This window comes from Triturus cristatus, chromosome 10, assembly GCF_964204655.1.
Source record: "Triturus cristatus chromosome 10, aTriCri1.1, whole genome shotgun sequence".
Taxonomy (NCBI): domain Eukaryota; kingdom Metazoa; phylum Chordata; class Amphibia; order Caudata; family Salamandridae; genus Triturus; species Triturus cristatus.
In genome coordinates, this window is record NC_140593.1 from 1,018,315,387 (window position 1) to 1,018,341,277 (window position 25,891).

The following is a 25,891-nucleotide window of genomic DNA, read 5'->3' on the forward strand; positions in this document are numbered from 1 at the left end:
GTTTTTGTGGGGTTTAAAAAACACATCCTCTTCCCAATTCAGTTTGACAGTGAATTAAAGAACGGGTTCTCCTTTCCAACGTACCTTGTACCTGCTGAAGCCGATCCCATAGTCTCCCACTTTCACCGTTAAATCCGAGGTGAGGAAGCAGTTGCGCAGGGCCAAATCACTGCAAAGGAAGAGACGAAAAATGAGGAAACGGGGAGGCGATCCCGAGAGGCTCTTAGTAGAATCGATACGGCGGCTTATGTCACCGCTTTCTGCTAATGGATTTTAACCCGTTCAGCACCAGAATACTCCGAAGCTCCTTGTGAAACGCACTTGGAGGGCTAAATGCTGGCACCAGCAAACGCAGGGAGCAACCTTTGAGAGTTCAAACAAGGCACCCTCAATTATTCATGCCTTCCTATGTTATAGGATATATCTAGGCAGGCATCCTAGGCGCCCTATTTACAATTAGGGCTCCCTGTTTTCCGTTTTTACAGATAAATACAGACAGAACATTTATTTTCTTGTCTGTATTTATTTTTAAATGTGTATAAAAACGGAAAATGGGTCCTTTTTCATTTATTCTAAATACTGTCTGCCAGGCCAATAACTGTATGGATCGATAGGTAAGAAGGGTTACAAAAGAAAGGACTTTTTGTAATGAGGGTTTACCAGCGGGAGATATGCACAAGGTTGATACTGAAATTTGCATATTTTCATGTAAGTGCACTGATTTATCTTCTGCGGGTGTTCACAGAATTGAAACCTGGCAGGCATTCAAGCATGAGTGCATATTTATTAGTTAAATAAATGTGAAAATATACTAATTTCTGCTTCATTTTTTCACAAAACCCCAAATACATATTGATAAATATAGATAAAATCAGCAAAAAATAAATATGGATAAATACGGACAGAAATGTCAAAAAACAAAATACCATAAAACTGGGAGCCCTATTTACAATAGACGCCCACAACATAACACAGGAAGCAACCCCTTACTTCATGTTTCAAGGACAGTGGGCCTTAGTACGATAGACATCCAAATAACATAACTTAAAATTCATGTGTTGAAATAATTCTTACATCATATTTTGAGGCGATATTTAGTTGAATCCTTATCCAGAAAATAGAACATACAGAACATCTAGTGAATTAAATCAGCATATTTTGAGGCGAGCATCTTATGCGCCCTACAATACACACCAAGGGAATACTAATTGTAACTGCAATTATATAGCGCTTACTACCCTTGATGAGGCACTGAAACGCTTTTTCGGCGAGTAGCACGCTAGTAAGGAACCCAAAAAGGATTACTGGTTAATTAGTATAGTGAAATATGAAATTCATTTGAGCGGTGGACATGTTGGTCAGTTATTTGGATTGGAAAGGATAGTGGAGGGCCGAAAAGCACTTCAAAACCTCATGAGGGGTAGCAAGCGCTACATATATGCACAGCCTTCACTCTGCTATCCCTCCACTATCCTTTTCAATCCAAATAACAGACTAACATGCCCACTGCTTAAATTAATAGCATGTAAAGCATCCAATGGGCCTTAGTAAAACACACATTCAGAAATTAAAACAAAGAAGGTGTTCAAATAAATCAATGTTTCAAGCCCACATTCCTATACGCCTTCGAAAAACACACGCCTTCGAAAAACTCCATATTCATATTTCAAGGCCCTGCATTCGAAGGACCTAAGTAAACTACACAACGAAAAAAACTTATAAAACAAGCACTGAAATAATCCTTACATTCACATTTCACAGCAGGCAGTCTATGTACCTTAATACACAAGAAAAGCTAAACTTGTCTTTACCCACACCATTTCCATTTCACACAGAGCTGTACTCACCCTGTTTTTCATAATGAATATGCTTATTTTGTCCTGTAAACTTTTTGAAGCCCAACCACATTGGCTATTCACAAATGGCACTGCTCAGGTACTTTAATCAGTATCACCATTTCATTATACAAAATTATGCACCAAAATCAAACATTGAAATGTAACTCCCAAGCACAAAAGAAAGACCAAAACACATGGGCCACGCAGTCCATCAATTAAAAACAAATTCCTGATGTACAGCAAAGTTCCAGTAACAAAGAGGATAGCAGATGTATTTGCGATTCCTCCTTTCACGGCAAACAGTGGACGGCTAAAATATGATGACACGTTTTAGTTAAATTCTTCAGATATTACGATTCCTTCCACCTTTTCTAAGATCATATGATATGGTTCAACAATCTAGTAAGGAGAAATCCTGAAACATACACGGTGACAGACGGGTTCAATACAACAACAAACACCACTCTCCATGGAGCAAAATGAAGAAACACAAAATGCCACATTCACACAGCAAATACACTGCACTGTCGGTAAATCATTGTTATTAATTCATAATTAACACATGGAATCAAAGGAGGCATTGTGGAAGTTCTGATGGACAAGGTTGATCAGCCATCCTTTAGATTACTTTATGCACTGAAAAGAAGATAATCTAATTTGACCTTGAATTATAGTTCAGCTGTGGGACGCGGCTAGCGGGCCAAAATGGCGGCCGCCTAATTTTGGTGATCCATTCACTTTCTGTATCATCCACCATCGCCATGCCCAGGTGAGTGAGATTGGGGCAATGCGTGTCCCCCACACACTGCAGATCCATACACGGGAGAGGAGGGCAGCGCTGCCGGCCCATGGGCCCTGGCGCCATGAGAGAGACTGACGGCCATCTCTCGGTTCCGAGGCCTGGAAAGGCCGATTTGGGTCCGCTGCCCGTCAGGACCCAACTAAGTGACGGCTGATGTTGGACGGGGATTACCCTCTGGCAAGAAGAACCACTGACCTAGAGATCCACTAACGCAATTGCCTTGCGGGCCAGGCCTGACGGCAAGCTACAACTACTGGTAGCTTGAGGCAGTGAGTCGCGGTAGTTGTGGTGGAGGGAACTTTGTAAAGGGAAACAAACGCTGCCCAGCTGATACTGCTACACCTCAAAACAGTGCCTGACACACCAATACCATACACTCACTTGACATTCCTTGATGCAGTCGAACAGGAACACAGTGGCGGCTGGTGACATTTGAAAGTGGTGAGGCGTAAAATTTGTGTTTGAGTGCACCGCGGCGAGCGGAGCGAGAGAGCCCAAACAACCTAAGGGGGGTCCGTGAAAATTTTGAAAGAAGAGTGGGAATATGGTGCATTTTCAAGCAAATTTGAGAAAGCAAGAAGGTTAATAAACATCTTAGGTACCATCCTCAACTGCTCACTTTTTTTCCATGCCTGAACTTTCAGCCCCCGCATCTGCCAGGTTCCATCCCACCCCACCACCAGCTACCGTCTCCTATCTTATATTAATCTGCAAGTCATGTCTCGCTGTATGCCTGGCCAATCCTCACCAGTTACAAGTCCACACATGCTTCGTAGCTACAGAGGCACGCACGAGCAGCAAACTTTAACCATTTACTTCGCTCTCACGCAAACTCCTCGCATTTTGTACCCACGCTACAAATTCTTCCCTTTAATGTGCAGCTTGGTTACCAGTTGTATGCCAAATAAACTCTACGAACAAGACTTACTGCGCGAGAAGCCCTGTAGCAAAGCAGCACATGTCCTCCCCGCACCCACTAGGGACATGTCCTCCCCACTACCACTAAAATACACACAGAGGCATGCAATCAGCAGGTCCTAAACTGCGTATACACTTAGAAGTCCGATGCGCGGCACTGTATATCACAGCATTATTAGTGTCTCTAGACCATCTATTGTATGTTGTTTTCTCTGGTTTTCCCCAGCGCCCCCAGTTTTACCCTGCTCCCCTGGTTCTGAGTTCTACGTAGCATATTAAGCACTGCACGTGTCCCGTGTGCACTACATAAACACTAACAGTACACAACCAGTGCGTAAAATAAACAATAAAGAAGTGCTTATACTCCCTATCTGTTTGCCACTGAGGAGTGTTGTATGCTCCCTTTCAAATTAAAGAGGTGCAGGTACTCAGTACCTACCTGTCCAATTCAAGCACTGAGCATGATGAAACGTAGAAACTGTATCCTAAACCAATGCCATCACCTCAAACAACACATGTGTATCTATCAACACACACATGCATACAACGGCCTCCAAACACATCACTAGCTCCGAATACTTCCACTTCCACATACCCTCAACACACCCACACAAGCAATGCACCCAACTCTCACACAGTACCCCCTCAGCACACACAGCTCAAATATTCACGTCATGACACACACACGGAATGCTTTTTCTCCGGGTACTCTCAGGTTTGCTTTCCGTTAAATCTCACAACTCATTGGAGGTGGGTGCAGCTAGGGACTCGAGTAAACATAGTTGGACAAACAGCAAAAATACGGACAGGCATGTTGATGCTTATCAAAACTCTTATAACTAGTATCCGTGCGCAAAGACATGCTGGCGCCATACGTGCAGACCAACAACAGAAGCTATATGGGCACTGATTTGCAAAGACTAAAATACATCCAAGCTTAAATAAATACGTGTGGGGGGGGGGGGGGGGGGGGGGGGTGTAGATATATACATAATATAATAAAAGAATGAAAACTTACCGGTCCGTGCCGCCTCTGCACGACTGTTGAAGAGCGCGGGACCCAGGAGCAAACCGGAACAGCCGCAACGTCACTGCAGTGCCTGCCAACCCCTCTACTGACGCTGCTCCAGCAGCGCCGCGAGGATTGGTTGAGGGCAGGAATATTCCCTGCCCATTAGGAGACCGGGGGGCTACGGCATCAAACCCTCGGTCTCCTAATGTGTAGCCTAGAGTGCGCATGTTCGGGCTGATCATAAAAATTATCAGCCCAAAAATGAACATGCGCACTATTGCTAGGACTGCAACTGCGCTGCTGGCATGTCACTCAACTTCCAGAGTCAGTGCTGCCGCAGCCCCGCCCCCACCCCCCGCGACCCTCGTTCTACTTCTCCGACGCAGAGACGCCAATTCCAATCAGGACTGAAGTCCTGATTGGAATTAGCGTTGGAGAAGTAGAACGAAGAATTTGGGGCCGTGGCATTAGTGGGGCAACGCCCCCAATGGACGCACCGCCACTGCAAGAACACTCACCTGCCCCAAGCGGACAGCAGAAGCATAAAGGACCTGTTACTAAAAACACAGCAGATGGACCCTTTAAGCCATTGAGGAAAGACGCACTGCTTTTGAGCAAAAAGTAGACACAGAGGTACAGGATATGGGTATCCTGCATGAGAACCAACATAAATACTCCGGAAAAGTACATACCAACAGTAGTGCCCTTCTTCAAACCATTCACCCACAAACCACGGACCAGCCCTAGATCCTGTTGGACCTCTCAAATCGGGTGCAACATCTTGAGGGCAGAGGTGAAGCTGTGGAAGGGAGGGTGCAGCACAATAATCTGCGTATTGTTTGCATGCTGGAGAGACTTGAATTGCGAGATTCCATAAAGTACACTGAAACCTGGCTCCATAAGGATGTCTCCCCTCCGGACCTTTCTTCGCGTTGGAGTGTGCTCACAGGCTTCCTACCCCGATACTCCTCCTAAAAGTGCACCCCGGCCAATAACGGCACGCATCTCAACATCAGAAACCGAGATACATTGTTGCAAGAAGCATGAGCTGGTTTCAGATAGAGAACGCTAACGTAAGATTTCCAGATTACACCTTAGCGTTCCAACATAAGCGTTCCTCATTACTCCACGTTAAGAAGAAGCTGAGGGAAATGGGGCTCAAGTACGCGCTTTTATTCCTGCTAAACTCGGGATCATGGCTTATCATTGCACTTTTTCTTTGAACCAGACGATGCTTAGGACTGGGCAAAGCAATATCAGTTTTGATGTTGCATGCATGATGATGCAGAATGCTCGCTGTGCACCACTGAAACTCGAACCCGACGAAGTAATGGAGCATTATCGACCAGACGACACAGTGGCAAAGACATGTGGCATATTCCGGCAGAATAGAGGTGCCCTTGAGGCGACTGCATCTATCACCGGCTTTGTTGCTCCCCAGCTACCGTGTCCGAGTTCTTCCTCCTCATTATTGCATGGAGCACCAATAGATGACCTCTACGGATCTCCACTCTTTCCTATGGTCACCTCACAAATGGTCGATGACCTAATATGATCCCGGATGTAATGGATACTTGTAGTTTTAGCTATCGACCTGCAATACTGTGACTATTCGGGCTGTGGGCAAGATGGGGCAATGCTCTGTTTCATCCAGCTATATTTCCTGCTGGGAGCCTGGACCCGAAGAGCACTTGGGGTTGCTGCGATTGGAGGAAGTATATTTTTGGAATGTAGCTGGGACGCCCACATGGCCACGATAAGGCATGTGACAAACTGGCAGAATTGTCCACGGACTACTCCTACAGGTAGCTGTCCCGCTTACACAGTCCTCCTTAGGTACTTTGATCGCACCGATGCCAGATGTGTAAGATGTGATGAGGCAGGTGCAGATCTGTTACACATGGTGGGGTCATGCACTGCTGGACAAGCGTATTGGGGTGCAGTCACCAGCTGTTTATCTCAATGCTTGGAGCGCATCCTGGACTGGTCATGGGAAATGTGCATTTTGGGGCAGTACCCAAGGCCCAAAAAGTATAAAGTGACTTCTAGATACAATGATCTGGGCCTCATAGTTGCCAAACGTCTACTTGCGCGCCATTGGAAGTCCCCCACCCCCCCCCCCCTAGGAGCAATAGCCAGGTATCAATCTCTATTGTATTGGGTGCAGGCAGAAAGTGTAGCGTTCCGTCGTGATGACGCAATGGGACTGCAAAAGCAGCCAATAGCGGCGGCATCGGACGTAATATTGCTGGACTTTTGCACGACCTGGCGAGACCGCTCGGAGACACCAGCAGGTGCATGCGAAGAGGAGGACCAGCAGGCAATAGAAGATAACATATAATACACAGACAGCAGGGAAGCGCTTAGCATCCAGCCACGGTGGCCCACACAGGAGTATGGTTGAAACTGTATCCCTCCCCCCTCCCCCTTCCCACCCCCTTTTTCTCACCTATCGCAATCCCCCCTCCCCCTCCTCTTCACGAGCTGCACTTCCTCACCCCTACCTTTTCGATTGATCCCCCGCTCACCTCCTAGATACATATTTAGCCCTCAAACATCATAATACACTGTCTAAAATATGTTCGTTGAGCAATGACAGGCGAGGGAAACTAGGGGAGCACCACACACAGTCGAGATAGATGGCTGGGCTGCCACAATGCGAAGGGGTGCTTATGGATATGTTGTACGCAATGCTGTGTAGACCGACTGTAAATGTTCCAGGAGGCAGGGTAAAATGTTATATGCTTGTATTAAGCAATGTTATCTATAGTTAACACTCATATGTTCAAGATGACATGCCAACTGTTAATATATGAGGTCTGTAGTAGATGTTAGTGGCTGGAATGTCTACCTCCATAACTGCATGTTTTATGTACAGCTATGATGTACACTACAAGTGTGAAAATAATGAAAATAATAATAAAAACAAAGTTAAACAAAAAATAAATAACTCGGCACAATAATGCAAACTGATAACGTGGAAAAGGGTGCTTTAATTTCTAAAGTGCATACAATGCATTATAAAATCAGCATAACAAGGCTTTTGGCCCGCATATTAATTCAACAAAAATAAAACAATATTGTTCCTTTTAGTCCTCAGTGTTGTTTTCTGCATACAACTCTCTGCAGACACTGCATTATTGCAAATATTTCCACTGAGTTGTGAACACAGCTGGTTTGTATAGTTTGTGAGCCTTGGGGGTAGGTAGGTGTGTGTGTGTGTGTGTGTGTGTGTGTACATGATGCTAGCACTTAGCCATTATTTCTTTAATGTGCAGTAGATGGAGCAGATTTGGTTTTGCAATATCATCTGGTTATGACTAAAATAAAGCAACAGTCCTGATGTGTACATTATGCCCCTATGGACCTCAATAGGGTTAATGTTTTATAATGGCATGACCGCCCCCTCCAAGTTATCATTGGCAGTGTTTAAAGTACAGAACTTTTCACCTACCAATCACTAGGTATTGTGTGGGACTGCGCATGGAGTTTAGACCCCATCCTTTGCTTATGGTTGGTTGGCTTAATTGTCACTGTCATTTCCGTGCTTATCTTTGGTCAGTGTGTGCCTGATTCACTTCCTCTATGTGTTTGTCTCTTCCCTGGAGCATGGCCAAAGTACCTCTTCACTGCCCAGTGTCCTTCCAGGACTCCAACCTTCAGAGTTACTTTTTCCCTTTTATTTGCAGCACTCCATAAGAGTGCATGGGTTTGCAGGTCGTCTCTCCTCCGATCCTCCCTCACTTGCATCCGTCCCCTTTCGCATATTGCTGCTTGCCTCATACCCCTGAGAACCCACCTGTATTGTGTTGCATGCTCCATCACCCTGATGCCCCGCCCATGTTGTGTTGCTTGCCCGATCTCACTTTTGCATTGTGTGGCTTATCCCACCACTCCCGGCAGAAAAAAAAGCACCAACACAACCAGCAACCTAGCACTTTTTTTTCTAACTTTCAGTCGTGATGCACAGCAGCCACGCTGCTATACAACATGGCTAACAGACGTTGACAAAGCAAATATATCCCACACAGGCAAGACCTATTGGCTTTGCCAAGACTTGTTATATGATGCGCTAGTGAACAAATGATACATTTTAGAATGATGCTTCTAGTAGTGTTATATGACATTTCGATCAGAAAATACAATCTTAAGTAGACGCGAGTAAAAATTAAAAAAAAATACTTTTGCTGAGGGAAGCTTAATATATATATAAAATAAAGTACTTTATAAGACGCACCTATGCACAAAATTATGTTTATGCATCACGGCCAGTCCTGCAGCAATCTCGCATGCTATTCTTTGAAGAAGCATTACTTCGGCATCACCACTGAGATTTTCTTCCTCGTTACAAATGTACGCCTTTATGTCACCCTGCAAAACAAAATGGAAATACTCAACAAGTTCCCCTTCTGTTAAATGAAAATCAGAGAGCCCTAACATAAAAACATATAAACAAACATTAATTAGCTGAAATCCCTTATTAGTGTCTTTATTATTACAACGCGTCTCCCAATAAGCACTCCTCTTACATCTAGACTCCAGTTCACTGTTCTCCAGGGCAGGTAACTCAGACACTAAAAACAAGCGAAAAGTAGGCATGGCCAACCCAGTCATCGCACACATGTTACCAGTCAGGCAGGTGCTCCATAAATTTGTTCAAAAACCCACGATGCATGTATACATTTACAGTACAGTTTTTTAATGCTTTTAAAGGTTTATCAGACCTTGATGCAAAATAATCGTTTACCTTCTAGAAGAATTCAACAGTGTGTAAACATCTTTTGCCTGCCTACTGTGGTAGAAATCAAATTGTTTTATTTTTACCACCTCTTAACTTTGGAAGATATTTGTGCATTACTTTGTAACATGCAATAACATGGATCTGTCTTGGGATCTCCATTCAAACTTCTTGGATTACTTGAGGATTTACAGGTGAGGGAGACGAGTCTGCTCTGGAGGTTTAAATCCAGTCGCGAAAATATTAAAATACTTTTAGAATTATCTAGAGTCCTTGATTGAGAGTCGCAGCTCTTATCCAATTGAGAAGAATCGGATCTAATGCAACTATTGTCGATAACATACAATTAACTACATGGGCGAGTCAGAACTTGCGAATCCGCACTCAACACCATCAGGCTGATGTCTTTCTTTGTGCCTGAGAGTGTCGCAATATTCTTTGATGATCTGGACGCGGGGGAGAGAAGAAGCCATACCAACTAAGAGATCATATTAGGCATAAAATACTGCAGGTTCTGAGGGGGGCAGAGCCTATTTCGTTTGCAAAAGTGTATGACAAAAGGAGGGCAGGAAGAAGACCGGCTCTGGAGATGAGAGCATCCGGTCGCCCGAAATTGTTGCAATCCGTAACCACGTGGGTTGAATAGGGTACAAGTAACATTAAAGTCAAAATATCAGTGAATCACACAAGCTCACTCGCCCCATCAAATGGGCTTCCTTTTTGCACATGCCGCTTGCATTTCTCTTTAGGAACAGTGGTAGAATACGATGGGGGTTCAACTCTTACGCATACTTATCCATTATGTTCCATTACGTACAACCGTAAGATACACATCCCACATCCCAGAGCCCACCTATCTGAACCTGATCTTCTGCTGCTCCATTTACTTTAATTGTTTTTGATTAGACTGAGTTTGGCATTTTCCGGCCACATCCTCGGGCTGCAACCACCAACATCAGGCACTAGAATCTGTCACATAGGCTCCATCAGAAACCTGGTGTCATAGGCATCTGGTCCAAAGTATTTCTGTAGGTTAGGAAAAACTATCCTTCTATCTAGATCATTGCTTGGCAAGGAGTCCCAATGCCCTAAGATATTTAAAAAACCAAATGAATTTGCTGATAGAACTGTTCCGTAGGCAAAGACTGAGACGGGCATTAGAGAATTACACACGCTCAATATGCTAGAGAGTTGGCTCTTATATTTTACTTCTCTTCTTCTTTGTACGAGGAGCATGATATGATTTAGTAGTGTTACCAGAAGGAGTATATAGTTTGATGGATATGCGCTAAGGGTACTGCACTACATGCGATACCTTGGTTCCTGCTTTCATTTCTTATGGGGGAGCCTTAGTTTGGGGCTCAATGCATTCCACTTCTCTGTCAATTTCCCAGCTCGCTTTATGTGTCAACATGCAATCTCTTTATGTGTATTTAGTTTGTAGCCTGAAATCGCACTGTAGCTTTTCAAAGATGGCAGATTTCACTGGGATTTATTTGGATTAGCAGCGCACAATAAAACATCAGCAAATAAGAAAATGTAGCTGTCGACCCCTTCAACTGTTAGTCCCTTCACCTTTTTCGCCTTTGGTTCTAAGAGTTAGTTCATCTCAGGGCCCCACTGAATAATGGACAAAGATGAAAAGGTGAAGGGACTAATGGACGAAGGGGTAGACAAATCAGTTTTCTTATTTGTTGGCGTTTTATTGTACACTGCTTTCGATTAGCACTCAGCACATATGTTACCCGTCAACCACCTAATCTTTTAGCAAAATGGCACTTAGCCCATTGAATTTATTTATTTATTTGAAAAGTTTTATAAAGCGCAAACATGACCCTTGTGGGTATCAGAGCGCTGTTCACAGAGGCAGAAGCATGCATGAACTCAAAACATTTGAGGTCAACATTGTAAAACAAAAAGGAGAAAACAATCAAAATCAGAGATTGGGTAGAAGGCCCTACTAGTTCAGTTTCTCATGTAGTGCAATATATTCCCTGTAACGTTCAGTAAAACAATCAGAGTGGCTCATCACAGCATAGCAGAGTAAATGACAAATCTGTAATTGGCCCAACTGAATCTGCATGTTCTTATGTATTAAAACAAATACTGCATTGCATTTTGTAAGGAGCCCTACACAGACTGATCAGTCATGAGCGTCATGTACGTTTCTTTGGAATACTGTGACTGTGAACCATGGCCTTCACTGCAGAATGTCCTGCGTTCCTGGTCGGAGTACAGGGCAGGTCCTGTAGCAGATACCATCACAACAGAGATGCACACACTTCCGCTAGATCATAAGTACTGCAGAGTGTTAGCGGATGATGAAGTAACGACAAAGCAACACCGCGGTCACTACCCATCAAACACCGAATTTTGGAAGCACCAACGGCCAAGCCTCTTCGTAGGCATGGAGTTTGTGAGCAATGACTGGCAAACTGAGCGAGGCCCATTAAGGCATCTGTGGGCGCTGCTAGAGAGCGCTCATGTGCCAAGTTATTGTCTCAGCTGACGTGTCTGTCACAGACAATCACATTATGTGCACTCGGCCCTAAGCATGCAACAATATCTTCTCACGTTGTCCAAGGGAAAAACGGAAACAACACTAAAGTTTAAACTATTCATTTGGCTTAATTTTTGGATAAATAAATCATCCAGGTTTCACAGAGCGATGTAGATTTACGAAGTACCACCATTTTTCCATGTGAAGAGCCGCGCACAAACTCATGTGCATTGTCTATTTCGAAATCAAATCAACAGAAGTAAATCAAAAACGTTAATATGCCATTTGTGATACTTGGATTATATGTGGGGTTCTATAGGAATGCTAATGATCAACCAGCTTAAATTCAAGCCTGTACAAGATTATCTCTGAACCACATAAAACAAACTAAAAAATAAATAACTTTATAGAATGAATTCCCTTCGACTAGGAAATAAAAACGTAGCACCCCATGTCCTAACAACGACAATGAAACAAACAAAAGCACTTCGCTGACGTTAGCCTCTATTGCGTAAAACACTGAAGGAAATTACTACAGCGGCTCGACGCCAGGTGGCAGCACAAGACCATAAGTGAGTGATACCAAATATTGCTTCAACGAAACACTTACGTTCAGGGAACACAGATTGGCTGCAGGTCAGGAAGGAGGGAGACAGAAGTGAAAGATGGTCCCAGCATTCCACCGAGGGCAAAATGTCGTGGATCTGGCAAATTCAGGGTGGATCTTTCAAACTAAGCTGTACACGGTTTTAAGCATGGGATTAATCGACAACTGACACCATGTACTTAGCCGCCAAAAGTCTCAGTACTTTAAGTTTGTCTGGAACAAGTGAGTGTCCTGTAGGTAATGGGTTCAAGCCGACTCAGCTCCTCATCTGTACGAGCTCAGCAAACGCAGTATCACTAAATTGGGTATTAGTAACAGTAATAAAAGATCTGCTGTCAAATTGCATGACAGCTATATTAGAACACTGGAATGTTGGGAGCTCCATTGAAAACAATGGAGTAGCTCCAGGCTTATAGTGGCTGGTATAAGCCCGGAGCACCAACATTCCAATGTTTCTTTAAGGCTTCAGGGAGCCTGAGGGGATTTCAATCCACTTGCGCTCCCTGAAGCCTTTGTTTTATTTGTTAGAACATTCTGCCCTCTAGTGGCAGAATGTTCTAATAGCCTTATAGCCCTTCGTAGTAAGGCTATACAGGTTATTAAAGGGTCTTTAACACTGGAGCGGGCCTTTAATAGCCTATAAGGCTATGTTAGAACATTGGAATGTTGGGAGCTCCATTGAAAACAATGGCGTCGCTCCGGGCTTATAATGGCTGGTATAAGCCCGGAGCTCCAACATTCCAATGCTTCTTTGTTCACAGCTCTGGCTGTGAACAAAGGCTTCAGGGAGCCTGAGGGGATTTCAATCCCCTCACGCTCCCTGAAGACTTTGTTTTATTTGTTAGAACATTCTGCCCTCTAGTGGCAGAATGTTCTAATAGCCTTATAGCCCGTCATAGCTGGGCCTTTAACGCTAATTAAAACGCAAAATCAAAAAAAGCAGAAATTCGGCACATTGTGCAAAGTAAAAATAACTCCCCCAAAGCAGTTTTCTTCAAACATTACGTCACAGATTACATCACAAAGAAGATTATTAATGGCGTAATTGAAGCAGTTTTGGGATCTGGGGCTCTGTGTGTGCAGTGCCTGGGAAAAGCCTGGCACAGCACGCAGAAGGCACTAGGCACATCAACATCCAGGAGATTGAGGGGAAAAGGTGTTGACCTTCAATGTATGGTCGACACCCAGAGGTCACTGGGTGCCGCAGAAGGCCTCCAGGGGAATCTTTGGCAGAGGAGTGAGGAGTACAGGGCCAGGCCGAAGACCAGGCCCCGACTCCTGAGCCCACCGACCACGTCCAACACCCAGGAACAGTGAAATGTAGGGGTACAGGTGTGGAATACAGGGCTGGGCAAAGACAAGGCCTGACTCCAGAGCCCACCGACCACGTCCAACGGCCAGGAGTAGTGAAATGGAAGAGTAAGGGCGTGGAGTACAGGGCTGGGCAAAGACCAGGCCCAGACTCCAGAGCCCACAGACCACGTCCAACGGTGAGGAGCAGTGAAATGTAAGAGTACAGGCGTGGAGTACAGGGCCGGGCAAAGACAAGGCCCCGACTCCAGAACCTAAAGACCACGTCCAACGGCCAGGAGCAGTGAAATGTAAGAGTACAGACGAGGAGTACAGGGCCGGGCAAAGACAAGGTCTGGACTCCAGAGCTCACCGACCACATCCACCGGCCAGTAGCAGTGAAATGTAGGGTCAGGCCCTGACTCTAGAGCCCACCGACCACATCCAACGGCTCGGAGCAGTGAAATGTAGGGGTATGAGTGTGGGTGGGGTTACAGGGCCTGACTCTGGGCATGCCCTGCGCCCACAAAGTGCCCTGATATAGACCCAATAACCGCTCACATACAACCCAAGGCATGAGAAAGGCTAGTTTCTCTTCTCAGAGCCTGGTGGATTCTATGGTATAGGGTAGTAGAGATCCATCAATGAAATAATTAATAATAGTTATGTCATGTCACTCTGATTCTATCCATGAAATTGCCTGCTGTGGGCAAGGCTGTGAGCAGTGCATGGTATCGAGGGGCTGCACTGTTCACCATAAGAGGTGAATTTCAGTGTTTTTTGGCTTTTGTATGTTTTAAAAGACCGCTTCCGAATTCTTTTTTTAGAGGAATTTCTTTTTTTTAATAATATAGCCTTATAGCCTGCCTTAACGGGTTATACTGGCCATTAAAAGGCCTGCTCCAGAGTTAAACAAGGGAGGGGGACGTTAATGGCCGGTACAGCCCAGCTACGAAGAGCTATAAGGCTATTAGAAAATTCTGCCACTAGAGGGCAGAATGTTCTATTAAATAAAACAAAGGCCTCTCGGAGCCTGAGGGGGTTTAAATCCCCTCGGGCTCCGAGAGGCATTTGTTCACAGCAACATCTGTGAACAAAAGCAACATTGGAATGTTACTCTGCGGGCTTTTACCGGCTCGTAGCATCACGGAGCCCTCCATTGTATTCAATGGAGTGCTCCACATTCCAACGTTCTAAAACTGTTTAAGTTCTGAGAAAAGAAACGTAACTTTGATAATTTTTTTCAGTAAATGCATATAATGTTGGAAGAGATGTTTTAGATTCTCTGAGTTCTTCACCCCCGGGGTGAGGGTATTTAAAGTGCATGACTAAAGCACCTTATGACGGCGAGCAGACAGTTCAGATGGAAATAAATGTAGATGTTGACAGAAGAAAAACTACAATTCTACCACTGTTACCAGTCAGAATATCGATGTTCAAAACCCTGCTGAGAAAAAGCAAATGCAAGTATGAAAGCATTGTGTCTAACAAATATCCGCACGTGGTTACATTTTCCCAGAAGATTAATTCCAAAGGAAAAAGTAGAGCCGCAGGTCGAATGTCCATGCACCAGCCCAGTGAGCAGTTAAGGACCATCGACAATCCATAGGTCAGTGTTTCCCAAACTGGGGGTCCCGAGCTGGTTTTTGCAGGCTGCGAAAATCCAAGTAATAAATAAATATGCCTTTAAATTCTGTATTTATCTTGTCACATTTGCTGCGCTTCTAAGACAACTGAAATGTCAGGCTATGTTTTCTGACAAACTTCGGCACCAAAGGTGTGGCTAAAAAAACAAAATATTCTTTACGTTTCTGTGCAGCTTAAATGAAAAATGCATTTAACACGTTGTTATTCATTGGGAAATGCTCTACAGTACAGTATGAAATCTCGATTAGTTGGTGCACTACAGAGTTCTGTGTGTAACCAGAGAGCCACAGAATTACATCTTCGCTGGTGCAAAGGAGAATATGGACTTGTGTATTTTTAGTGCTAGGAGGTCACAGCCTGGGACAGAAAGCACTGTGAATGTGTAAGTCCTTATTTTAGACTTGCATTACACACAGTATAAGATAGACTGCTACAAAATGCGCAGAAAGGTTTAAGATAAAATGGTGCTTTCAAAATATTGATTTTAGTAATACCCAGACTGTAACTGTACGCAATGCAATTTTGTTTTACATAACTGTTCGTTCAACGTCTCGTCAGGGGAAGTAAGCGCTAAATAAAAACAACTGAAACTAAAAGCCCGCACTCCAGAGCTCAGTTGATAACTCTTTGTACTACCACTCAAAAAAGAACACATTTTGTGGCATCATACAGTTTCGAGAGATTCAATCAATTAAAGCCAGTACTGGCTCCCAAGCATTTTTAACACTTGCATATTACCCTTTATATTGCATATTAACACGTTTGCAAGCAGGCATTCTAGCAAGAAGGCCTGTTTAGCTGTCTGCCCGCTTCGGATTTACAGCAGAGGACACCCACTAAATGACACCTCAGCTGAAGCACTTAAACAATCGGAATTAACTAGCCTGGGACGGTTGTCTTTTTGCAAAAATTAGGGGAATGTGTTTTCATTAATCAAAAAAATATGGACACATCGTGCCCCTCAGATCCCGCCTACTTCGACCCCTGCTTTGCAGTTAGGGAACGTAAAGTGAATTATGTGACAATCTTGCTGGGGTACAGATTGGGTGAAAGGAAAGAAAAGCCGTAAGATGTAATTTTTTGAAACACAACAAAATGTAAATACCTATAATGAACTGTACACATTCAGCATTCAGGAAAGCAAAAATGAAACTTTTTATATTTTTTTATTTTTAAGTGGAATGGAAGCAAAGATTTTAATAGGTAGAAAATAAATCAAGACACTTTACTTGGTCGATACGTTAAATGATAAATATTCACTGAAATCTGATTTTCACACAATCATTTTTTTGCAATAAAGTTTTATCAATAAAACTGTATATCTGGTCAAATTTAGTGGCAGGTTTAATGGAAAATGTGCAGTTTGTAAATTACAGCGCGTAGTCTTACGATACTTTCGTTACATTAAAAAAATTGCCTACTTATTTATTTAATTTAATTTATTTGATGAGTTTTAAATAGCGCTGGCTAGACCCGGAGGCATCCGAGCGCTTTACATGAGGATAAGTGAGATACAAGTTACAAATTACATCAGTTACAAGAGCATATTAAAACATGGGAAAAGAAAGAAAGAAAAAAATAACTCAAGTCTATTAAAGCTAGGGGGGTCGCGAAAGTTTCTCCTTCTTAAAAAGTGGTTTGTGTGTCTAAGATGTTTGGGAAGCACTGTCATAGGCAATATTGAACTTGTACTGTCATCAGCAGCACGCAGTGATAAAGTGTGATACACTAACAGTAGGACACCGCGACTGTGGTATGAAAGGGATCATAATTACGCCATTGCTTCTCTGGAACCTGAAGCTGGAATATGGCAGAGAAACAGCTGAACATGCAAAAGGTGAAGAAAGGTTTCAGAAGAAATCAAAAGATCCTTCACAGGAGTGTTATGGTCTCTCTTTTATAGGACAGACTATGGTTCATCACTAGGTTTAGGTGCATAATGAATAGATCTAAATTGTTATGAAATAGCAACTTCAGAACAGCCTTCACATTTAGACCCACTGCGAAAAAGCCACATTCATTTGAAGAACTATGGCACTTTGGTGCCAAAAATTGAAAGTGGTGAATACAAATACCTTCTTAGGGAAAATCATGTGCAGCAATCTGAGTGATAGTGACACATTTTAGATAACATGGGTAGAGCCCAGACTCAGGCCAATGGTTTGGGTGCACTTTATGGAGCCACAGGTAGAAGATATTTCTCGCAACTCTTAGCGGTTTATTGGGCTAAAATACCCGCTACCCTATTATATGCGATGGAGCTTACAGATATTGGAAAAGGGGGATTCTTAAATAAAATCGCAAGGTACTGAGATGACTCTCCTCCTGTAAAAACACCTCAATATCAGTGGCAGCATTAAGGCTGGACATTGAAATTAAAAGTGCTCATGTCCAAGGCCTGGTTGGGGTTGTTTGATGGGCTGCTTGTCTTGAGAGGATTGAAAGGGACACATCAAGGGCCATATGTACGATCGGGGCATTTAGCGTCTTGCAAATTGCGCTCAATTCTGAGTCACAATTTGCGAGTCGCTAAATGCCATGTACAACAGTGTCAAATACACTGTTTGCGATTCTCAATGGGGTCACAAATTGCATGCCTCATGCAGATTAATGAGACGCTCGCAATTTGCAACCCCATTAATGGGACTGCTTTTCAATCACGCAGGTTTTTTTTTTTTTAATGCTGCCCATTTTCCTTAACGAAAAACGAGATGCATTTTTAAAAAAAATGAAACTTTTTTGTTTCATTTGTTAAGGGCTGGTAGTGGTCCCTGGGACCACCACCTACTCCTAAAAAATATTTTCCCCTGCATATATTTTTAAATATATATTGATCTTGTTGTGAACCTTGGGCTAGCAATCTGAATTTGTGTATGTTTTAATTCATTTTATGAATTTTAATGTTTCTTAGAAATTTCGTATGAGGTAATTATGTGTATGAATTTCTTTTATGTAGATCTCATCGTAGTTCGGAAACATGCATAAAATAAACTTGAAACCTTCAAGAACTATGTGAAGGAAATGGGGCAAGCGGTGGTCCAGATTACATCAGCGGTCAGAATATTTTAATTGATACCTCAGAGATAAATAAGAGGTCAGTTTCCAGGAAAGTGATAAATGTGCCACAAGTGAGCTGGGTTTTAAATTCAAATGAGAATCAGAAGTAATCTATCGCTAGCTTTTAGATGTTGCCTTCAGAGGGCAGTTTAAGACTATTTTCACACTAAGAAACTGCACTGTGTTACCAATGGAAAAGTCAAAGGGGGATCATTTGCAGCAGGCGTGCAACGACTATTGGCTGAGAGGGCTTTAGGCCCTCCCCTCCCTGACCCGTCCGGTTCCCTGCCGTGGGCTGGCAAGGCTGGGGCTACTAGCCTGACCTTCAGCCACATGTAAAAGTATTCCCTGCAATGACTGATGAAGCCCCGACTAGCCACTGGGTGCTTTTATTGCTTTGCATAATCGCTGCTGCCTTCCTGTCGCATATTATAGAATATGATCATTTCAAAGCCATAACAAAAAGCAAAGGCATACCCTTTTTAATGTGGACATCGACAGAGGTCAAAATGGCATCATATCAAAAAACCAGCAACACTTCCACATGTAAGACAAAATAAATCCTCATCACGTGGCAGATACAAGGCAATGCCATGCCAAAAGAAGGCTGCCTTCCAAAGTAATTCTATAACATTAGAATCGTGTTTTGAATTATAGAATGTATTGTAAAGGGTTTTTGTTTATTTCTTGGTGCCGTGATATTGTGTAGCACTATTAAGAAATAAAATGCACAAAAGAAAGATTACACCTTGACATCAAATAAAACAAGAGACTTCCATCCATAAACCTGCTAGCTGTGCACTTTGTGCAGCTGGGTGTAGGTAGGTAGTTTTATGTGCCCTTTTTGTGTCGTCTACAAACATCTATGCACAACATGGAGAGATTTCGAATTCAAGCCGGTTGTGTTACTGGGGGCTAGTTTTGCAGCTGTGCTGCAGTATCGGCCAGAGTAAAAAAAAGCAGCAAAAACACATTTTCAGCCTCCCAGGGCCAGGCAGTGCTACTGCTAAGGGGTGGTCAGAAAATATTGCCAGGGCTGCTTTGCGTTCCCAGCCATGGGCATGGCGGACACAAAATGATGGACTGGAATGCAGGCATAGGCAGCTACCAGTGGCAGAGAATTATTCAAGCTTTCCACCAATGGCTTTTTTACTTTCTTTAGCGCCATGCTGCTCTATGAGCCCAGACCTGGGTCCTGTGCTCACAGTGTTATAGGCCTCAAGCACCCGACTGACCAGGCCGAATGGACCAACACTGGTTTAATGTTTCTTGTGCTCTTGTTCAGAGGGGTGACGGCCATTCACTCTGACCTGAACTATTCCTACAGGAGCAGGGCCATGGCTGATTGGCTCGTTTCTGTCTGGGGGTGGGATGGAGGGCATGTGGTCCTGAATATTTACCACTGGCTGAGATTAACTAAAAGATTACACACCGCACTTTTCTGCTCCTTGGAAAACCTGCTATAGCAATAACTACGTAGAATACAACATTACATATTTGTTGAATGACATAGAAAGGTTCGATGGATTTTGCGGTTTTATGATCTGGAAGTGATCTACTATTGATTAGACCCATCTTCTAGAGTTCATTGTTCTGTTGTGTGACTTGTGTTATCTTATTCCGCTTTATGTGGCCCTTTAAACATAACTGCAGTGAGCACATACCTCTTCACCTTTGCCCAGATTATCGAACCTAAACGTGGAGTCACACTGTGACACAGGTGGCGGAGTGAGCGACAGGAACTGTTCCGCTCTATACCTTGTAGAGGTGTGGGGAGGAGGTGCGTGTGTGTGTGCGCGCGCGCTTGGGGAGGATTCCTGGCCACTGCCCATGCTGTACCTGTTCTGTCTGTGAGATAAGTATGTATTGTTGCCAATGATGCACATGTTTTGTGTGGGAGGAAAACATGCATGAATGGTACTTGCTGTGCCGGTTCAGTGAGTTTTTGGAAGGTGCAATGCAACATAAAAAAAACAAACAAGGTGCAATGCTGTTACTTCCTTTGAAGTAGCATTTCATGTTCAGAGGGTGGAGTGGACTGATGTACCACAACATTTTTGGGTGGTACTAACTACCTTTTATTTTAGATCAAGTTGCTTGCAGGGGGCATGTGACCACCTGGCAGCATGCATCCACTAAGGTGAAATGATTCAGCATGTTGAAGACATACACTTCTTTTACATTTTGAAGAGACTAGATCACATTATGTCTGTTGCATGATGTACATGCTAAATATTTTCAAGGCTCAACTTGTGCATGGGCTCTTAGAGCCAAGACAGACCCGGATACTATTTGAGCACCAGTTTTACATGTTCTGTCAACTCTCTGCAGTGTTCTACACCCCCCAAAATCAGGAAATGCTATCAGTGTGTTAATGCCTCATTTCAGCACGCCACCACCCAAAATACACTGTTGCCGCCACCACTGCTCAGCCACTCACAAAGGATGCTACCAACCGCACTATCACTACATGCTCCCATACTGCCAAAGGCTACTACACCAAGCACCCGTCAACCCCTAGAGAACTCCACTGACATGCCTTCTCGCTATACTGCAACACAACTGAATTCCAGCCCAACATTGCGCTGTAGCCACACCACGCTCTTTACTCCATTACTAGCTGCAAGCTGCTTCACCTCACTATACTACCACCCCTGAACCCCTATTATGAGGCTTAACACAGCATTACCAGAAGCTGTGTCTCTTTGATTCCCATCTAAAAGACTGCTATCGCTGCACACCACAAGTCTACCAAGCCAGCATTACTTCCGCTCCCACTGCACTACACTCCCACCCTCTGTTTCTAAAATATCATGCAATAGCATTGCGTTACTTCATCCGACACCCCAAGTACCACTAGTATTTACTCCTACATACTACCATACCACCACCCTGATGCTAGACACAGTGCTTCCGGCACACTATATCAACTTGGAACTGCACTTTCACTTGTAAAAACACTCAACACTGCGAAAGCTTCAATACCATCCTCAGCGACACGCCTTTCAGCGCTGCACCACCCCCACCTCCCTACTACTAACAAACCACGGACACTGATGTTATCTTGAGTTCATAAAATGTGTACAAACGGCGTAGGAAAGTCAGATGGATTGTAGTTATCAAACATTGTTTAACTGCAAAGACACCATTCCAGTCCAGTCAAAGAAGTACAGGCTATCAAAATTTGGGATAAAAAAGGGTTCCGACTTAAGTCCACAATAAAGCGTACCACATGTCAAATTCACTCTGACGTGACTCTCTAGTAATATTCTGCCTGTCCATAAACTAGTGATTTCAGAAAGTCTCCAAGTGCTTCTGCTCTGTAAAACAACCCTCTTGCCACTTCGCATGAATTCTACACGCTCACATTACACCTGCTGAGAGTGCAAACTTCGAACAGCGGAGTAATGTAAAACGTATTTGCCGCTGGATTTTACCAGATGGCCCAGTGGGGGGATCCGAGCACTTGCTCCTACTCTAATCTTCCTGTCATAAATTTAGCCGCCAGAAGTAATGAAAACTGTCCGTTCAGCTGTGCAAAAAACTCTTCACGAGTAAGATGGGCTTTTTCGTATTCAGTTGAAGGCAGACAGAGGAGAAAGCAAATATATGCACCTATAAATGTATGGTGTTTAAAGAGCACCCCAAAAAGCCATCAAAAGCTAGAACATCTTTATGGCTATTTGTCTATATAAGACTGTTATATTAGTTTTGTGATTTTCTTTTTATCATACCACATAAGCAAAATGTATTTTGTAAAGAAATTGTAGTGCAAGTGGGAGAAGAATGTTCTAGCTAGCAAATTCTGCTATCACCCACAAGCGGAGGAAGGGATTACTCCTGAAATTGGACCCTAAGTTGGCAAATCTTGCTACCATGGATCCCGGTATCAAGGTTGAGGGACTTTTATTAGGAGATTCCTATATATATATTAGGAGATTCCTTTATCAAGGAACTTAGTAAATATGTCACTATTATTACTTCTATTGACAAGGCACAGCAATCACTTAAAGTGTTTTCCCAGTAAGTTTTTGCAAGGGCCGGCAGAGGCAGGAGCCGCTTTACTGGCCGTAACTATCACAACTAAGGATACAGAGGATCCTTCCATTCAAACTACTCCGGCTACCAAGAATAAAAGCCACTATTCTAACCTCAGAGAAGCAGAGGGTATTGAGGGCATCTACAAAAGAGCTTCAGAACCAACTCCCAGCCAGGTCACTATGTTCTGGCCAACCTCCTGTAGGTGGTGGTCGTCACTATTTTCTCACAAAGTGGCAAACAATAAATTCAGGTCCTTGGGTTCTAAATTCAATACAAGGTTATGTTGTAGAGCTTTACGCAAGGCCTTTCCAAACTGCGTTTCCTCCTCCTTCAAAGTTTTCCTCTGAAATGTCCAATCTAATTTCACATGAACTTCAATCTTTTCTACAAAAGCAAGCAATCCAACCTTCTCTCCTAGATCCATCAGGTTTATTCAGCTCCATCTTTTTTGTACAGAAGAAAAACAAAGATGAGACCAGTAATCATTCTCAAGCTCTTCAATCAGTTTGTTGTTTACCGTCATTTCAAGATGGAAATTTATCTACACCTAAGGGATTCACTACTCCAACACGATTGATGGTCAGATTAGACATGCAGGATGCATATCTTACAATCCCCATTCAACAAAGTCACAGAAAATTTCTTCAGTTCCAACGGCAAGGGCAGACATATCGTTTTTCTTCTCTTCCACACGGCCTTTCTTCAGCACCATGGTGCTCTACAAAACAAATTAAGCCACTAGTCGCACACATCGGGTCTCAGGCTCATCATTTACTTAGGCGACATTCTATTAATGCCTCAAAACCTTCAGACTCTAATTCCTCATCTGCATCTCACGTGCTCTCTTCTTTCAGAGTTGGGTTTTCTAATCAACAGATATCTGTGCTCATTCACTCAACCAAATAAAGTTTCTAGGTTTTCTCATAAATTCTTCCAGTGCCACTGTTCATCTGCCTTCGACAAAAGTCAAACCGATCAAATCAAAGATTCTCCAAACCCTTTGCAGCTCCTTCATTTCCCTCAGATATCTAGCGAGAATTGTGGGTCTCCTATCTTCCTCTCATTTATTGGGCTCTTCAAAGACTAAAGATCCGTTATTTACCTGAGGGTCTCACCTACGCCAACTCCATTCACATAGATCCAGAATCTCAGCTAGAGCTTCAATGGTGGATAGAGCATTTAGACACCTAGAACAGCAAAACTATCTCTGCATCAGCCCCTGATCTTGTGCTAGAATCAAATCCAAGTCGGACAGGTTGGGGTGCCTGATGTGGCCCAATATCGACTGGGGGTACATGGTCTCACGAGGAGTCCAGATTGCATATCAACTGTTTAGAGATGCTGGCAGGCTTCTTTGCAATCTAAAGCCAAGCAAAAAGCAGAGTGCAATGCTCCATTCTCCTGCGTACGGACAATATCATAGCCGTTTGTTACATCAATCACCTCGACGGTACCAAAGCCAGACCCCTACCGGAGCAGGCAAAGAGTTTCTGGGAATTTTGCCTTCTCAGCAAGAATTCAGTACAGGCAGAATACTTACCAGGAGATCTCAATACCATTGCAGTGGTACCATGGCACTGTTATTACCATGACTCAAGCGACTGGAAACTTCATACTTTGGTATTCAGGGTGCTACTACACAAATTGGCTCCTGTCTACATAGATCTATTTGCCACCAAACACAATTCACAACTTCCTTGTTTTTTCAGTTGGCATCAAAATCCTCTACCTTTAGCTACAGACGCTTACTTACACGACTGGAACCACTCCACCAACTACGCCTTCCCCCTTTCGTGATGGTCAACAGGGTTTTAGCACAGGCCAGACACCAACAGGCAATGTTAGTGCTAGTAGTTCCTTTCTAGCAGTCACAAGCATGGTTCCCCCTCGTCCAGAACTAGTGATTGACTACCCAGTACTCCTCCCATTCGACTGTATTTTCGAATAACGAGTTCCTCAACAACGACTCCCTAAACAAAGCGGTCTCTAGTACAACCGCATCTCAACAACAATTTTTTTTACCACACATTCCTCTACCACAAATTTTCGTGCTAAAGGCATGCATGGAAACCCACTCCCTAAAAACTAAACCAAACCAAACCCCTCTCAAACCCCCACCCCCTAAAAACTACCCGTACCCCCCCACCTCCCACCCCCTACAAACTTGGACAAACCCCCCCAACCTCCTAGAAACTATCCCAAACCCCTAACCTCCCCCTAAAAACTAACTCAAACCCCACACACCCCCTAAAAACTAACCCGAACACCTCCCACCCCCTAAAAACTATCACAAACCCCTCCCACCCCCTAAAAACGAACACAAATCCCCCCATCCCCACAAACCCCCCCCCAAAAAAAACTAACACAAACCCCCCTTCCACCCCGAACCCCTCTTATCTGTTCCTGTCCGACAGTCCTCAAACAATAGACCGACTTGGTCTTAGCCACACACATGCGTGGTTAAGGCTAAGTAATTGTTTTTTCAAAGTAGTTGTTGGGCTTGCGTGACTCCGGAACTCGTTCCGGAATCATTGTTGAGGATGTTTCCCCTCCCATTCTGCCCCAACCTTCTCTTGGATCCATTGGGCCTTCCTCACAATCTAGTACTACACAACTGCTTCAGCCTCTCCGTCTGGAACATAGTGGGAACTCCCAGTCTTGCACTTTCATTTCACCAGCAACTTCAGAATAGATCAACAAATCCTGGTCCCCAGGTACCACCAAAGCCTACACATCAGCTTGGTCTTTATGTGTGTTTGGGAAAATTTATCAATCCCCTTTCAGCGGATATACTCTACATTGTTAACTTTCTTGCAGCCAAGGCTAGAGGTAGCAAGACTTATCATACCATAAACCTGTACAGATCGGCTATTTCAAGGAATCATCCTACATCAACAGAAGACTGGTGGGAGAAGACCCACTTTTCTGTCAACTGTTAAAGGGAGTAAAATGTAGTAATCCTTCTGTCACAAAAGACAGCAAATTGTGGGATGTGAATAGAGTATTAAAATGGTTTAAGTCTTTCATGGAAAAGGTCTGCAAAATTGACTATGTTATTATGTCCTATCTCAATTAAACGACTATCTGATGTAAAAGCGTTGGCTATTAACCCTTGTCAATTTACCCGCATATGTATTCTTTTTTCAGTTCACAGACGCACAAAGACCAATTTAACCACTGTGTTTTATCCTTATTTTCCTTCTCAACCCAAACTTTGTGTTGGACAATGCCTTAAAGTGTATGAACACAAAACAACTGATCTCCGAACGTCTTCGCATTCCCAACTCCTCATTCCTTTTAGAAACCCCTACAGACCTGGTTACTCTCCTACTCTGGCTCGCTGGTTTAGATGGGTGATGTCTCTTGCAGGCATCAATGCTTCCATCTTTGGTACACACTCTTCCAGAGGAACCATAGCTTCTAAAGCTTTCTGGGTAGGTT

The 25,891-nt window shown here is 43.6% G+C and overlaps 1 protein-coding gene across 1 annotated transcript in view; it reads right to left on the reverse strand.

Annotated features, from left to right (window-relative positions):
* LMTK2 (lemur tyrosine kinase 2) overlaps positions 1-25,891 on the reverse strand; it is a 215,770-nt gene that overhangs the window by 86,514 nt on the left and 103,365 nt on the right. The window contains exons 7-8 of the mRNA XM_085629011.1: positions 8,808-8,941; positions 85-169 (exon numbers count right to left, since the gene is read on the reverse strand). Of these exons, the coding sequence (XP_085485137.1) occupies positions 85-169; positions 8,808-8,941 (219 nt within the window). The remainder of the gene's footprint in view (positions 1-84; positions 170-8,807; positions 8,942-25,891) is intronic.